Consider the following 16569-nt stretch of genomic DNA (forward strand, 5'->3'; position numbering starts at 1 on the left):
TGGAAATTCCTCATGGACATACCCAGAAGGTGCTTTACATCTCAGTAGCTATAGAATAGGATGCAGATGTTTGTAAATAAATATTTTCTTAACCGTGTAACCTAGGGCAGCTCATTGAGTTTTCCACTTGTAAATGGAAGAAGAGACTATTTGTATTATCACATAAGAGAGTCCAGGAAAGGGTTTTGGCCATGGTCAGGTAAGAAGATTAGCAGATCACCCACCCACCCATCCCAAAAATAGAAAATTGGACTAAAATTGAGTAAAACCCCACTACTGAAGTACTCGGATGTAAGTGTAATGTCAATAACAGTTGGGAGAATTTAAGAATTGCTGCAGACAGTATTGGAGTTGTATTTTGTCCTTGGCTATTAGCCACCCCCTGCCTGCCCTGCCCTTGAGCCCCTGGTTGCTTACTGGTGATCTGCCAGGCAGGCCAGGCCACAAAGACAGGCAGCTCTAGAAGGTGCTCTGTTCAGCTGCTGGGCACTCCTTTTGAGTCGTACTTTCCAGTCTTTGGCTGATCATTGAATTACTCAAACATGAAGACAGACACCAGAAAGACAGGCTTAGACAGGAACAAAACAGGAATTAAAACAAGAACCAAACAGTTGAATGAAGACCCTGAGTGGGGACTAGAGTTGACAGATTTCACACAGACAGTGATTGATCAGAGAAACAAAACAGAAACAGCATCCTTTTAGGCAAAGCAGCACCCTAGGGTGAGTGCTACCCAAAACACACCTCAAATGATAGTGTGTCAAATGTCGGTTTCGGTGCAGATGTAAAGAGTTCAGAGGACCTTCCATGGTAAGAAGTACACAGTTCATCAGACAGTATTTCTAAATGTTAACTTTAGGTGGCCAACTTCAAAGCAGCCACGGTGAACTGGTTCAGAGCATAAGAAATTTAAAGCATTAGAGGAAAGTGAGACAAATGGAAATTTTTCTATAAGGAGCTAGAAACGATTTTTAAAAGAACCGAATAGAAATTCTGAGGTTGAGGAGTTACAACAGAGAAAGGAAACCTCTGCTGGAAGGTCCCACTGATAGGTTTGACATGGGGTAGAAAAACCTCAGTGAACTGGAAGACAGATGACCTAATCTGAAGATCCAAGGAAAAGGAGGGTTGAAGAGAAATCAATAGAGCTTCAAAGTACTGTGTTATGGCAGACTGTTCCAAAAGGAAAGGAGAAAGGAGAAGGAAAAAACTGTTAGAAGAAATTATAACCATAACCCGGCCCACTCACTTAAGAGCCTCAGTGCAGCTCAAATAGGAAGAAGAATAGAGAACCATTGAAATGTCATTTGAAAATGTAGCACAAAGGTGAGGAAAATCTTGAAAGCTGGGAAATTCCTGGGAGCATTTGTGTGCTTCATAGCTAGTTCCCAGTGTGAAACTGGGCAGCAGAAGGCACTAGATTTCAGTAGTCCAGGTCCTGAAAGAAAATGTACTGGCTAATTAAGAATCCTGTAAGCACTAACATTACCCTTCAAAAAGTGAAGACGAAGTAGACATTCTAAGGCAAACCTTGAGAGAATTCATTGCTAGCAGGCCTTCCTCACAAAAGATAGGGAAGGAGGCCCTTCAGGTGACAAGGATTGACACTAGACTGTAGGTCAGATTCACACACGCATGCACACACATGTCACCAGAAAGCACTGGTAAGGTAAATGTCTGGTAGTTCATATGAAGATAAGTTTCTCTTTTTATCTTTATAAAAGATGCCATACTGTATAAAACAGCAATTATAACACTGCAGTGTTGGATGTCCTTCATAGATAGATAAATAGGTAGGCAGGCTGACCAACTACTTAATGGTAATAGTGCAAAGAAAAAGAGGAAAAATTGGAACTATACAAGAAAATAGCTGTTTTAAACAAATATATTGCCCTGGGACTATTCGTTGGAATTAAATGATCATGAATTGAGGGATGTGTGTAATTCCCATAGCAACCACCAAGAGCATCATTCTAAAAATATACAGTGAGCTAAATCAGAAATCAAGATGCTCCACTAGAAAACAATTCTTTAATAGAAACTAAGAGAGTGAAGGAGGGAAGCTGGGCCTGGGAGGCGGGGAGAGAAAGGCAGGAGTAATGGTGAGATGCAAATGGAAAATGTCAACACATCTTTATCGAATTATTTTAAATGTAAATGAGGAAACTACTCCATCCACATTAGCCATTGATTGGCCTAGAGGATTTAAAAATCACTTTTAAAGAGTTTACTCTCAGAGAGCTTCTATTCAGGGGCACAAATAATAGGAAAATAAAAGATTGGGAAAAGATGTCATACAAACAGGTATTATAGCAGTTGGAATACCTCTATTAATATCAGACAAGATGAACTTTAAGATGAGTATTACCTGAGATGAAGAAGGGATTTTCATAGTGGTTAAATGTCTAATACACTAAAAGATACAGTAAGAATAATAATTATTATTTATATATTATTAATGTTAGGACTGTAATTATATAATATGCCCTAACCTATAAAAGTATCAAATGTTTAAAATAAATGAAGGAATAGAATCCGGCAACTTTGGTTAGACATAGTGTACGTGGGTCTGATTCATTAGGGGGAAAATCTTAAATACACTGGACTTTATGTGTAATAATTGACCCCAGAACACAAGATACAAACAAATAATGATTGGCTGGTTGTGGTGGTATATATCTTTAGTCCTATCTATTTGGGAGACTGAGGTAGGTGGATCACTTGAACCCCTGAGTTTTAAACACTAATTTGGATACTTAGAGAAATTCCATTAAAGGGAAAAAGATAATTGCCAGACAGGAAGAATATAGTTGTAAATCATATGACTGGGAGTGTATATTGATACTATAGCTTATTAATCATTAGTAACACAAACTAATCAGAAATGAGCAAAATATTTGAATAGGCATTCTTACCAATGGAGATAAATGAATGGCTAATGAATACATACAAATACCAGCATTATTAATCACTAGAGAAATATAAATTATATGCCTCAATTGAGAGGGCTACTTAGCTGAGGCTGTTTACTAAAATGTAGCTGACCTGGTGGTTTAAACAAGCAACTTCCTCATGAGGGCCTGAATGATCGAGTCCTGAAGGAGATAAGTCTGTCGGTCTACCTTAATGTCATCCTACCTTCATCCCCAACACTTCACATTGGAGGTATTTCTGCTGGGGTGGCTTATTAGGTTCATGGTTTCTAACTAATCATCAAATACTATTTTGAATTTGGGGGCACTAGCGGTTTAAGTCCTTAGCGGGTTATAATCCATATAGTGTCGAGTATAGAGAAAGTCTTCAAATGCTGCCCGTGGGAGTGTAAAATGGTACATTGCTTTGGAAAACAGCCTGTCATTTTCTCAAAAGGTTAATCTGTTAAGTGACCCCATAGTTCCACTTCTTGAATCTACCTAACAGAAGCAAACAGTGCCCACAAGCCGCGGGTGTTTCCAGTAGCCTCAAGCCGTGAATCTGAAAGTCCAAAAGCTGGTGACTGTTAAATAAAATGCATGCCCGTAAAGTGGACTGTATATTCAGAAATCTAAGTTAGAGATCAGCAAGACCCCAGCACTGATCTTCATGCAAGTCAAAGAACCACATTCCAGTTCATAAGTTCAGATGATTTTATATGATAACATGAAGCTTAACAGCTTAACTGTTGTTTTTATCATTTTATATGATTTTCTATAGTTGGAATCCTATCCCTAATTTGCAGATGAAAGGAGAATGAGGCTAAGTTATGAAGACAAAGGCTTATGAAGTGGAATGGGGTTCTTTGACTTGCATGAAACATGGCCCCTAGAGTAAGCAGTTTGTAATGTTAATTGCCTTGTTTCTGCCTACTGCTCTTTCATGTCTGTAGCTTTGAAGCAAACATTCTGGTCCTCAGTTGCTAGACAATTGGGAGTAACATCAGAAATTGCCTAATCTTTTTTTTTCTGGTTATCTTATTATCAATTATTCCCATTAAAAATGGCCTTGTAGTGTGATCTGTGGAATAAATACTATAAAGAGGGAAACAACAAAACCATGAACAAAATGACTGTTGTTCATGATACCAATTCGACGCTAATGCTCACCAGCCATTTTAGTTCCCGTCCTGTACTCTCAGTGCATATACAAGAGAATGCCCGAGTGGCTGTGCTTTTCTCTGTCTGAATTTGTCTCAGTTATCTCTTATCATTTAACAAAGACTCTGAAAAATTAGCAGTGTGAAAAATAGACTTTATGTTGCAGTTTCTGTGCATCAGGGATCCAGGTGCATCCCCGCTGGGCCTCCCTGCAAAGCTAGCTGCAGGGGAGGTGTCTGTTGGTGCTTTGGTGCTCCCGATTCTCTGCTAGGGAAGCGTTAGCTCCTCCAGTTCTCACTTGCCTGTTGACCAGCACCCCTTTTCTGTAGGCCTTAGTACAGCATGGCAGCTAGGATCTCTAGGATAAAGAGGGACTGTGATAGAAGCCAGAGTCTTTCTGGAATGTAATCTCAGAGTGACTTTAATTACTTCCTGTGTTCTCCTAATAAAAATGACTAGTGTGTCCCAAGAGGTGAGATGTTGCATCTTTTCTTTATTACAGTCTGATCTCATGAGATAGGGCTCTGCAGTTTGACTTAGGTATATGCTGCCTACCTCTGGAATGAAGGCTGAAGCATATTCAAGGAGCTTATTAACTGAATACATATTATCTGAAGCCCTTTTCTCTGTATGAAGAGGATCATTCCACTTAGGGGCTTTTATAAGTCTTTTAAAAAATAATACATACTACATAGGTTCATTATTATTAGACCAGCTTTGCATGTCTTAGGAAATCAGAATGGGTGAAGGTAGTGGCATTTTAGAAAGTCCTTTGCTGTGTTTGATTTGTTCTCATTTAGAATTCTTCAGTCAACCGCAATGATACAGGTTTAGAATTCTTCAGTCAACTGCATTGATACAGGCCTGTGACTTTTCTTTATTTTATTCTCATCAGGTTTAAGTATGAAGACTCGGGTAGCTTTATAAAATGAATTGAGAAATCTTTCTTTTGGAGAATGCCACGGACCACAGAGCACGGCATGGCTTCTCCCATCCATAGCCTGTGGGTTACTCAGTGCCAAGGGAACAAGACAGTTTACACCACCATTCCTGGTCCCTTAGCAAGTAGTCCATTACGAGCAGTTAAGTTTCCAAGTAGTTCATTATGCAACTTTCTTAACTGAACTGTGCGATGGTTGGTAAAGCTTCGAAGCTGTTTAGGAATGCTTCCAGCAAAGAGTGAAGCAGCGTTTTCACTGACTCACTTTCTCAGGGAGGAAAGAATGATTCCTTCCTGGTCGTTTTGGTCTCATTCTGCAGAAGCACCAGGAAATAGCCGCTATCACACTAGCTGGAATGGTAGGCTGGCCAGGGCTGGTATGTCCTATCAGAAGGATCCGAAGTTCATTTCTTCTCTGGTCTTCATGCTCAGCACATAGTCTCTTAAGAGCGTAACAAGTCCAAATGGCATTGGAGTTATTTTAAGCCATCGTGTATCAATTTCAAACAGGAAGCAGGAGAAAGGGAATAAGAGGCTGAAAGATGATGGGTGTTGGGTGTTGCAGCTCGCGGTCTTGACCCCGGGTTTCTTCAGCAGGATAAATGTTAAAGAAAATTGAAAATGTTCTTATTCCCAGAGTATAGTATCCTTATACTTTGACCCTCCAAGATTAAAAGTTTCGTAATGACTAATTATTCTTAGTGTTGGAGACTGGACCTTGGCTGGCCAGGCAAGCATATCACTGAACTAAATCCCTATCCTTTTTTACTTTAATTTTGAGACAGGCTTTCAGTAAGTTGTCTAAGGTGGCCTTGTACTTGCTTTACACCCCGGGGTACAGGGAGGGAGGGAGGGAGGGGGCTTGAATTTATAAGCTTGGTACTTCAGCCTCCCAAGTTAGCTGGGATTACAGGTCTATGCCACAAAGACTATCTGTTTTCCTTTATCATAGTGCGTTGGGTTAAAGATTAACCATTTTTACTGGTGATCAGGAGGAAAACGCTCTTGAATTTTAATACTTCAGAAGCCTAGTCTATTTAAGTTCATTTTACATGTATTATCCTTTAGTGACACAAAGCATTCACAAGGTGGTTTCTCGCTTTTTGTGTATCTAAAGAAAAACAGTGTGGGGGGATTATTATGTGGTTTTTGCCAGCAGCTCTGTGTTCGCTTGGTTTGCTGGTTTATATATATATTAAACTTATTTAAATTTTCTAAAGAAACCATGAGTTGAATTTGTGTCAATTTCTGTGCATATGAGATCTTTTGTTAATGTGATCTTTGATATTAATGGGCCTGTTAGCCCACCTGCTTACTGTAATTTGTGAATGGCAGTCTTTAATCAAAACACAAGTATAAGTGCTCTTTATTAAGGTGTCAGGATTGATAGTGTCTGACTGGAGTTAAGGAGGACTTCCTGTGATGATAGGTCTGAGGCACATCTTTAAAGGAAACAGTTCTGTTTTATAACAGTAGAGAAACTTTTTTGCTTTTCTTTTTGCAGATGTAGAAGGATGACCAGGTGATAGAAATAACTCAGTAATAAATGTTAATTTAGTTCTCCCTTACAGTTTAGCATTTACGGACTAAAGGCAGAAATCTTGATGAAGAGCACTGAGGAATAATAGCCTGGGCTGTCAGGAAGCTAGTGTCTAATGTGTTCGGGGGCCTGCTGCCTGTAGACTGTCGAGTCTCTGTGGTGTCTTCGGTTTCTCGCTGCCTTGAAGAAGTGTTCACTGTCGGAGAGTCTTCTTTTCTGAGTTTTCCTACCAGTCAGTCACTGCCCTAGCCAGTGTTTTGGCTTCCCATGAGACTAGTTTGGCTAGTTTGGAGAATTTCTTTCTCAGTCATAGAAAGTGTACCTCTGTGTCCGGGGCTTGTTTGATTGAGCATAAGGTCTGTGAGCTTCTTTTGCGTCACACCTGCTTACTGCTGTGCGTCTTCTGTGTGAATGTACACTCAGTCTGCTTGTTCACCTCTTGGCGGACAGTTGACCTTTTCCATCGTTTTCAGTCATTACAGATGATTCAGCTTGATTGATTTGAGTTCATCGTTGGCTTCCTTTCCATTTTCCCGATGGCCAGGACAATGAGCGCCTTTAAATGTGCTTTTGGTCTCTCTGTGTATGTTCTGCTGCAGAGTATCTGTTTAAGGTTTTCCTCTGCTTTTAACTTTTGAAAATGAAGTCTTCTTTTTGGATGAAGATGCGTATTTCCTGATCTGCTGGTTCTTCATAATAAAGCATGAAGCTGGGAAACAGATTCCCAGGCAGCAGCCACAGTGGACAGCGTGGCTGTAGGATGAGCTGTAGGATTTGCCTTGTACCTTGTTATGCTAATGAGCCTGAGAGCAGCTAACAGCAGTCACAGGTCATTGCTTTACAGATAGGATCATGTGTGGCCAGGATTAGGACCGTGGTTAAATGTTCTGTAGCTGTGTGCAGTCACCTCTTTCTCATAAGTTATGGAGGTTTGGACAACCCTCCTACTACTTTTTGTCTTCATGGGTTTTACTTAAGTGTCTCCTGTGGGTTTAGTTATATAGGTCTTCTTTCTTTGTGAATGGTGTGTTTCAGTGAATGCAGTGATTTTAGAATTCATTTTATAGTGTATGCCTGAATTTGTTTGTTAAGTTTGAGTAATAGTCATTTCACATACGTGCTATATTGTACTTCAGTGGACCCTAGGTTGCATCTATGTTTTTACTATTATAAATAATGAAGCTTTGAACATGGGATGTGGGTGTGGGAATAAATCAGACACCATTTTTCGTTCTTTTGGATGCATGCACAGAAGTATAATCATTCGCTCATGGGAGTTGTAACTTTCAGTGTTTGAGAAAGCATCATACTGTTTCCCATGGCTGTACCATTTCACCTCCTACAGGGGTACACAGGGCCCTCTGTCCTCGCCTAATTTCTCATGTACAGTCGTCATTCTGAGTGTGTGAGCAGGTAGCTTTGCTTCCTTGTATGGAGGAATGTGGTAGCTGCTACATGGTAACTAGTTTATGAGGCCATACTGCTATTATTTTTCCTGAGTTTATGTATATGTAAGAAAAATGCTGATATACAGCTTTAAAAACAGGTTTTGTGGGTTTTAAAGTCTCTCAAAGTTACTTACATTGTTTTCTTTAATTCATAAATATACTGGATCTTTGCTCATGGTTGAAGCTTTGTATTGAATTGAAAATATTTTACTATCTGAAAATATCTCAAATCTAATTATTTTAAAGCAGAGAGATAATTCCACTCAGAATCTAGTTTTACTGATTTGTTGCTATTCTTACCTTTTCCTTACCTTGTTTTATTTAAGACCAATGTGCTAATTCTGTGTTTATATTTAGCATAGGGCAGTTATTTCTATAGAAATTCCAGTATCATTTTAGCTTGTTCTTTAACTTGCCAGAGTGTCTGGTACATGCTGGACAGGAATGAGTGTAAAGTTAATTGAAATGAGACAGTGTACAGGTTTGTATACTGGAAACGTAATAATAACTTGGACGTTGACTTCCACAGTTACTTCATTAGTTTTGTTCTACACTGTCTGAAAGTTGACTTGTGTTGTTATATAGTATTCTAATGTGTTGTTGACTTCATGGGATGGGAAGAGGAAAGGCTGTTTGAATACTGTATGTACTAACAGAGTCGGGATTACAGGCTGTCAGTCTGGTCGTCTGATCGTGCCATTTGTTATCCGTTCCCACAGCTTTGTACTCCGTCATACTCTTCTGTGTGTTCTTCTGGATCCCCTTTGTCTACTTCTACTATGAGGAGAAGGATGACGACGACACCAGTAAATGCACTGTGAGTTGGCTCAGTCTGGGGTGCTCGGCTCAGTGCAGAAGGTCACTTCTTCATTGTAAAAACAATGACGTGACTCCACTTGACTTTGTTCTAGCCCTGGTTTAGAGCCTGGTGACTTAGGTGACTTAGGAAAAACCATTCACTCTCTCTGGGACTTGGCTCCCTGCCTCTAAAATAGAGGAGAGAGTACCTATCTTACACTTGGTGTGAGAATTAGGTAAATTAACTTGAATAAAATGCTTAGAATAGTGCCTGGCATGATAAATGTGATACATTCATTTAAATCACACACACAAGCTAGGTGGGGCGGTGCACACCTGTAATCCCAGCACTCCTGTAATCACAGGAGGCAGGAGGGTTGCTGAGTTGAGTGCCAGTCTGGCTACATAGTGGTTTATAACTGTGTATCTATACTTATGTTGACAAATGTAGCAAAACATATAGGTGTTTATGTAGTTGTTATGTATTGATATTTTATGGATGTAAACATGTACAATTGTAAGACTATTACTTATTCTTAGCTGGGCATGGTGGCGCACACCTTTAATCCCAGTACTGGAGAGACAGGAAGACGGAGGCAAACAAATCTCTGAGTTCCAGGCCAGCCTGGTCTACAGAATGAGTTCCAGGATAGCCAGGGCTACATGGAGAAACCCTGTCTCAAAAACATAAATACAAGCAAACAAATAAAAAGAATATTGCTTACTCTTATAACTGCTTTTGGTGGTTGCATTAAGGGTATTGTAGATGCTGAATGTTGTTCATTTTGGGGAATATTTTTGTATTTTGACAATTTTATATAATTATGCTTTCAGTGTGGTGCTTTTCTAAAGGGTCTAACCATTCCAGATTTTAGAATCTTGCAAAGACACTTAAGATGCAGAATACTGATTATAGTTTTCTTTAAATTTGTTTGTTTCTTGTTGTTATTGTTTTTCGAGACAGGGTTTCTCTGTGTAGCTTTGGTGCCTGTACTGGATCTCGCTCTGTAGACCAGGCTGGCCTTGAACTCACAGAGATCCCCGACTCTGCCTCCCGAGTGCTGGGACTAAAGGTGTACGGCACCACCGACCGACCATTTTCTTTAAATTTGAAGGCTTTTCTGTCCAACAATTGAAAGCTTGCACTCTTGACTTGAAATGTGTATTTGATATCAAAGAGAGCATTATTATGCTGTCACAGTACCTTTTTATGTAAAGGCTTGCTGACTGATATGTTTCCCCCTTGGCCTCTAGCAAATTAAAACGGCGCTCAAGTACACTTTGGGATTCGTTGTGATTTGCGCACTTCTTCTTCTCGTTGGGTAAGTCTTGATTTTTCATTGTGCCAATGGAAAAAAATATTTGAGTAATAATAACTGAAGGTTCATTCAGAAAAATTTAGAGAAGGAAAACAAAACAAAATGTGAAAAAAAAAAAAAACCAAACAAATGGTCTTTTGTGCCTCATTGTATGGAGACAGAGTGAACACTGGTAGTTGCTGCTAGCCATTTTGCAAATCTCTGGGTGTGCCCTCTGTTATTACTGGTTTTACACAAATACACTTGTTTTTGTTTGTTTGTTTGGTTGGTTTGGTTTTTCAAGACAGGGTTTCTCTGTGTAGTTTTGGTGCCTGTCCTGCCTGGATTTCGCTCTGTAGACCAGGCTGGCCTTGAACTGCCTCTGCCTCGCGAGTACTGAGATTAAAGGCGTGTGCCATTGCCGCCCAGCCTACATTTGTATTTTGTCCAATTCTTGGTGATGCTCCAGTATTGACACTATTGCCATAGCGTTCTGGGTGACTGTAAGTGTGAATTCACCAGTTGATGGTGGTAGGGACTTCTTAGGGGACAGCAGTTCGTGTGAGTGGGCTTCCAGGGCTCCTGACATGATAGTCACGTGTTCAAAACGGAAGTCCATGTTTGTAGAGCTCCTATGTTTGCCCTCCTGTCAGATCTTTGGGAGTGAGCTCCGTCAGTGAAGCTTTACACATTGACTCATGCATCTGATTTCTGTCCTTGTTCATTGGAGATTTTTGCCTTTGTTAAAATAGATCTGATCCTTTCACATTTTTTTATAGCAAAAAGGTGAACAAAATGATCCTTATTTGCAATGTCATGGTTTTTAAAATTTTTTAATTAAAACTCTTTTGATATTATAATACAATTATATCATTTCCTTTTTCCTTTCATCCTTCCAAACCCATGTGCTCACATCCCTTTGAGGACATACATTAGGTGGCAATATGCTTTTAATAATTTTTGTTTATAATTAATTTGGTGGGTTTTTTAAAAAAATAAATTTTATTCTATGTATAGGGTTTTGGCTGCATAAATATCTATGCATCACCTATGTGCCTGGTACCTGGTGCCTGCAGAGGTCAGAGAGGGCATTGCACCCCCTGGAACTGGAATTACAGACAATTGTGAGCTTTCATATGGGTGCTGGAAATTGAACCCAGATTCTCTGGAAGTGCTCTTACCACTAACCAGCCTTCCTGCCCATAATTTGGTGTTTACAATTTCAGTAAATAACTTAGAAAACTGTAAACATTCATTAGATGTAATTGTGATGGGAATGACATCTGCCAGTGGCCTCTGTGGCTCCTGAGGACCATGGAGTATATGTTTCTCATTCAGTTACTTTCCTGTTTCTTTTGCCTGTCTTGCTGGACCATAAAAGGGGTGCACTGAAAGACCATACGTTTAGGGTTTTGTTATTTGTTGAGCTACAGAATATACTTTTACAAACCCCCTTTGCTACTAAAGAAACTCAGAGGTATTTATGCGAATTTCCCTGATAACACGGAAATCTGTTACTTAGAACAGGGGTCAGCAAGCTTAAGGGACTGATATGAAGCAAATACTTTAGGTTTGCAGTGCATTTAGTTTGTGTGGTTTGTGGGTCCTTTTGTAGCTCTGGGGTAATCATAGACTCGTAAACAAAAAATGACAGTAAAACTTACATTTTCTTAAATACAACCACTTAGCACGTGGCAGATCTCTGATTTAGAACATGACAGAGAACTGCCTGTAAAATCACTTATCTCTACAGAAGCCAGAGTAAAAGAATCATAATATCTGGGACAGTGCTCTTCTCGTTACCATATGTAAAGATTTGAATGAGGCATACCTTTCAGTTAACTGATTTATTGAATTTCTTGATAATTTTTTAAATTTAGTTTTTGTTTTTAATATATCCCCACTGCAGTTTCCCCTCCTCCACTCCTTTCAGTCCCTACCCCCACCTCTCTTCTTCCCTACATCAGCTCCCCCTCCTCCTCCTCCTCCTCCTCTCCCTCATGTTTCCCTTCAGAAAAGATTAGGGGCCTCCCATGGATAACTGCTGAACACAGCGTAACAAGATACAATAAGACTTGGCACAACCCCTCATAGCAAAGCTGGGTGAGACAACTCAGTAGGAGGAAAAGGGTCCCAAGAGCAGACAGAAGTCCTAGACACCCCCACTGATAGGAGTCCCACAAAACCACCAAGCTAACAACTATCGTGTGTGTGTGTTTGTGTGTGTGTGTGTGTGTGTGTGTGTGTGTGTGTGTGTGTGTGTGTGTGTGTGTGTATGCGTATGCAGAGGACCTAGCTCAGACCCATGCAGGCTGTGGTTGCCAGCTCAGTCTTGGTGAGCCCTTGTGAGCCCTGCTTAGTTAGTTGATGTCTGCCGGCCATGTGCTCCTGGTGTCCTCAACCCCTCTGGCTCCTACAATAATACCCCAGTTTCTTTGAAACGTTTTCTTCTGATAAATCTGGATAATTTGTATGGCCAGAGTGTGGTCTAGGTTTTTTTTTTTTTTTTAGCACTTGTGGTTTGTGTTCGTGCTAGATCTTAGGACCAGAAATGGGAGCTGATGGTCTCTGTTCTCAAAGTTCACATCCAGGATTCATGTAAGTAGGTTAATTAGTGTTTAAGCCTCCAGTGAGAGATGTACACGAGCTGTAGGTGCTGAGGAGCAAGAGTTTTCTCGTCCTTGCAGAATCAGAAGACTAGGAACGAGTAGCAGTGGAGCTGACATGTGAATTGATGGGTCAGTTAGCTATGTGAAGAGAAAACGCGAACGGCGTGTAGACGGCTGTAGTTTGCTTGTGCTGCCATAACAGAGTGCCACAGACCAGAAGCCTTAAACAGGAGACATTTCATTTTCACGGTTCTTGAAGTAAGAAGTCTGTGATCAAGATGTTGGCAGGTTTGGCCTCTGGAAAGAGTTCTGCCTGGCTCACAGATGGCCGCCCCTTACTGCCATTTTTTTTCTGTGCTATGTGGAGGGAACTGTTGGGTCTCTCCACCTCTTTCAAGGATACCAATCTCGTGGGACAGGGGCTCCACTCAGCTGAAGAATGACATAAAAAGTATGTGACTTTAAACCACTTTCCCCCTCAATCTAACAAGCAAACAACCAACAGACTACAATGTGATGTTTTAAATGATCACATAGGCTGTGGCACATGACATAGACAGGTATATAGGCTCTGAGTCTGGTGTGCAGTGTTTAAGAAATGGTGAGTTCCATCCTACTAAGCAATGAGAAGATGTGTGATTAGCACATAGAGATGTGTGATTGTGATTCCAGGGAAGTTAATATATATGACTCTGATTAAAAGTCACGGCCCTATAAAGGATGCCTAGACAGGGCTCTTGGGAGTTGTGTTTGCTAAGTGATATGTTAAAAGGTAGCAAGATTGCCGGACGGTGGTGGCACACGCCTTCAATCCCAGCACTCGGGAGGCAGAGCCAGGTGGATCTTTGTGAGGCCAGCCTGGGCTGTAGAGTGAGTTCCAGGAAAAGGTACAAAGCTACACAGAGAAACTCTGTCTCGAAAAACCAAAACCAAACAAACAAACAAAAAAAGGTAGCAAGATCAGCTAGGTAAGCTACTAGTAATTCAGGTGAGAGGTGAGGGTCTGATAGACCCAAGAGAACAGGAAAAACAGATGAACCATTAAGAAGAGAGATAGGGCGTGATGTGGTGGTTGAGGGTAGGTGGTGAAAATCTTGTGTTTGTGCTAAATTCATTCTTTCAATTTCATATCCCCAAAAGTCATTAATTAGCCTGTTCTTTGCCTCTTTCCAGTGATACACTGAATTAAGCTAATTGTTTTTCCTAAGCAGCTTTTTAGGTTTATTATTTTCAATGATGAAAGAGAGAATTCTAATCTTACTATGTTCCCATTCTGTTTGCTAAGGTGGCTGTAGAAACTGGGGTGCTCTGTATTCGCTGTTTTTTAGAAAGACAAATTAAGAAGGTATTGATTTGATTTAGCTGTATCCATTCCATTAAACTACAACTCTTGATTGCCATAAATCATTTTACTAAATGCCTGATAGTCTTAACTGCTTTTGCCTCCTCAAGACTGATGTATCACATCATTACTTGATTTCAGTTGTCTCTTTAAATAAATATTGTTAGTATTTTTTGAGAGTTTCACTCAATATATTTGAACAAATTCACCCCACAATCTTCCCCTTAACTCTTCTCAGATCTCTCCCTACTACTCTCCCCCTCTCGACTTCCTGTTTCCCCCTTTTAAAAAATGTAATAACTTATAGACTCCAGTGTGTGCCTTTCCTATACTTGTGCATGTGGAGCCATCCACAGGAGCATGGTCAGCCTACCAGGAGCTCAGCTTGAAGGCCCACGGACTCGCCCTCACCCGGAAGCCATCAGCTGTCCATAGAGCCCCAGTTCCATGTGTGTGCTCATGACCCCTTTCCTGTGCCGTGTTCGAATTCTGGCTGGCTTTATCATGTGCAGGGTGTGTGCAGCCACCCCAGCTTCTGTACGTTCATGAGTACAGTGCTCCTGTCATTTCCAGAAGGCAGTGGATGGTTATATCTGCTTTCTCCAGTCTTCCTACCTTGGCCTAGCACCATTTAAGAGTTAAACTTAGAGCAATGCACATTGATCATTATTATCTTTTCTGTATTGGTCCTTAAATATTTGAGTACTGTTGTTTAGGATTTAGGACTTAGTTATAGAATTACTTTTTACTCTGCCTATTGATATTTCTCTTTACATACATTTATTTTGGTTCTGTTTCTTAATGATTAAATCCCAGCGGTGATGTGGTTGGGGAAGGGCTTTGAGTCTCTGCTCTAGTTTCTGCCTGAACTAATGAGTGCTAAGTCTCTGATGGATTTCATCAAAATAATTAACTTTTCCAAGTCACCCTGACTTATAGTTTATATCTTTTTTTAAAGTTTAGTTTAAAATTTCAAGTCATTGGGCACTTCCTCTGGGGCTACTCTGTTGCTTTTGTATTGTGGAACAGCCAAACTCAGAAGCTGGACTATGAGGGTCCTTGAAGCTGGGACTGGTTGTTTATTCTGCCGATGCATAATACTTTTAATTATCAAATGAAATTTTTGAGAATGAATACTACTTTTAAGTATTTGTAATATATGTTTTTTCTTATTGTAGTTAAATGAATTTTTTTGTAAAATATTTTTTTCTATGCTTACAGAGTGATTATTCCCAACTAAAATTTTCAAAATACACTTCGTGGGCTGTCAAGAAAAAGTTATGTTTAATTAGGTTATTACATAAGTAGCCCTTTCTTGCTTATTTTTCTGTTAATTAAATCTCAGTAGTGAAATTAATGATTAACACTATTGACACATAGTGTATAGAAGTTATTTTAAAAGCTTATTCTACTTGGCTGCTTCTGTTTGGTTTTCTTGCCGAACAATAAATGAACTTTTTACATTTATACTTGTGCTTTTGAGTCGCTACTTTTCTTTCTAAACGTGATAAGAATTAAAGAAGACTCAAAGCAATGTGAATCATTAGAGTTGCCTTCCACGAGGTGGGGATTGCGCTCGGGGCCTTGGTGTGCTAGACAAACCTTGACAGACACTGTGCCACTGACCTCATCTGCAGCTGACCTCTTTGGAATTAAATAACCTGACGTATGCATCCCATTCATCTTTTTATACAAGCTAGAGTAAAGGTTTTTAAAACTAAAGTTTCAAAATAATTGCTGTTTTTGGAAAATATTTTCAAAACAATTTTCAATATGTTAAGATACCTTAACATAACAACATATATTCACTTATATATATTCAATTCAACATATTCATTATTTCTTCTGTAAAAAAATTTGGATGCATCCTACTACTTTTCTAATAATTAAATTAGTTTAAAAAGGAAGTATGAACGTTATTTTTACCCTTTAGAGTGATTTCTCAGGAACATCTGCTTTTTACCTTAATGTCTTGATGTCCTGGTTTATTGTTCTGGCCTAGAAAATAAATTGACTATTCTGTTTTCCATTTTTTCTTAGTGTAAGCTCTTGTAGCTGTGATTCTTTTTCAGGGCTCCTCTCACTTGTAGATTATGAAATAAAAGAGAAACGTGTATATTATTTGTATTGAGTAGGATCTTGATAGATATTGAAAAGAAGAAAAACAAAAAGCCATCTCAAGTTTCACTGTATGATATTTACTATTTATTATGATGCATTTTATTTCAGTTTGACATATAAATATATTGAAATAATTGTATGTTACACGAATCTTAAAAGGTCTTATTAATAAAAACAAACCCAGAGCCAGGTATTGGGGTGAACGCTGAATGATCAGAGAAACAGAACAGGCCACAGCCACCTCACCTTGCCAATTCCTCAGCTGATCCTGTTTCCTCAGACTGGAAGTCTCTGAGTCTTCATCCAAAATGGATCTCAGCTGAACTGCTGCTCAAAAGCCTAAAAGCTTAACAGACTCTAGTTCCTGGTCCTCACACTTTATATACCTTTTTGCTTCCTG

The 16569-nt window shown here is 39.6% G+C and overlaps 1 protein-coding gene across 1 annotated transcript in view; it reads left to right on the forward strand.

Annotated features, from left to right (window-relative positions):
* The window catches only part of Lmbrd1 (LMBR1 domain containing 1), an 87104-nt gene that overhangs the window by 22105 nt on the left and 48430 nt on the right, over nt 1-16569 (forward strand). Inside the window, exons 4-5 of the mRNA XM_042265628.2 lie at nt 8721-8818; nt 10054-10121. Of these exons, the coding sequence (XP_042121562.1) occupies nt 8721-8818; nt 10054-10121 (166 nt within the window). The remainder of the gene's footprint in view (nt 1-8720; nt 8819-10053; nt 10122-16569) is intronic.

Source organism: Peromyscus maniculatus, chromosome 21 (assembly GCF_049852395.1).
Source record: "Peromyscus maniculatus bairdii isolate BWxNUB_F1_BW_parent chromosome 21, HU_Pman_BW_mat_3.1, whole genome shotgun sequence".
NCBI lineage: Eukaryota > Metazoa > Chordata > Mammalia > Rodentia > Cricetidae > Peromyscus > Peromyscus maniculatus.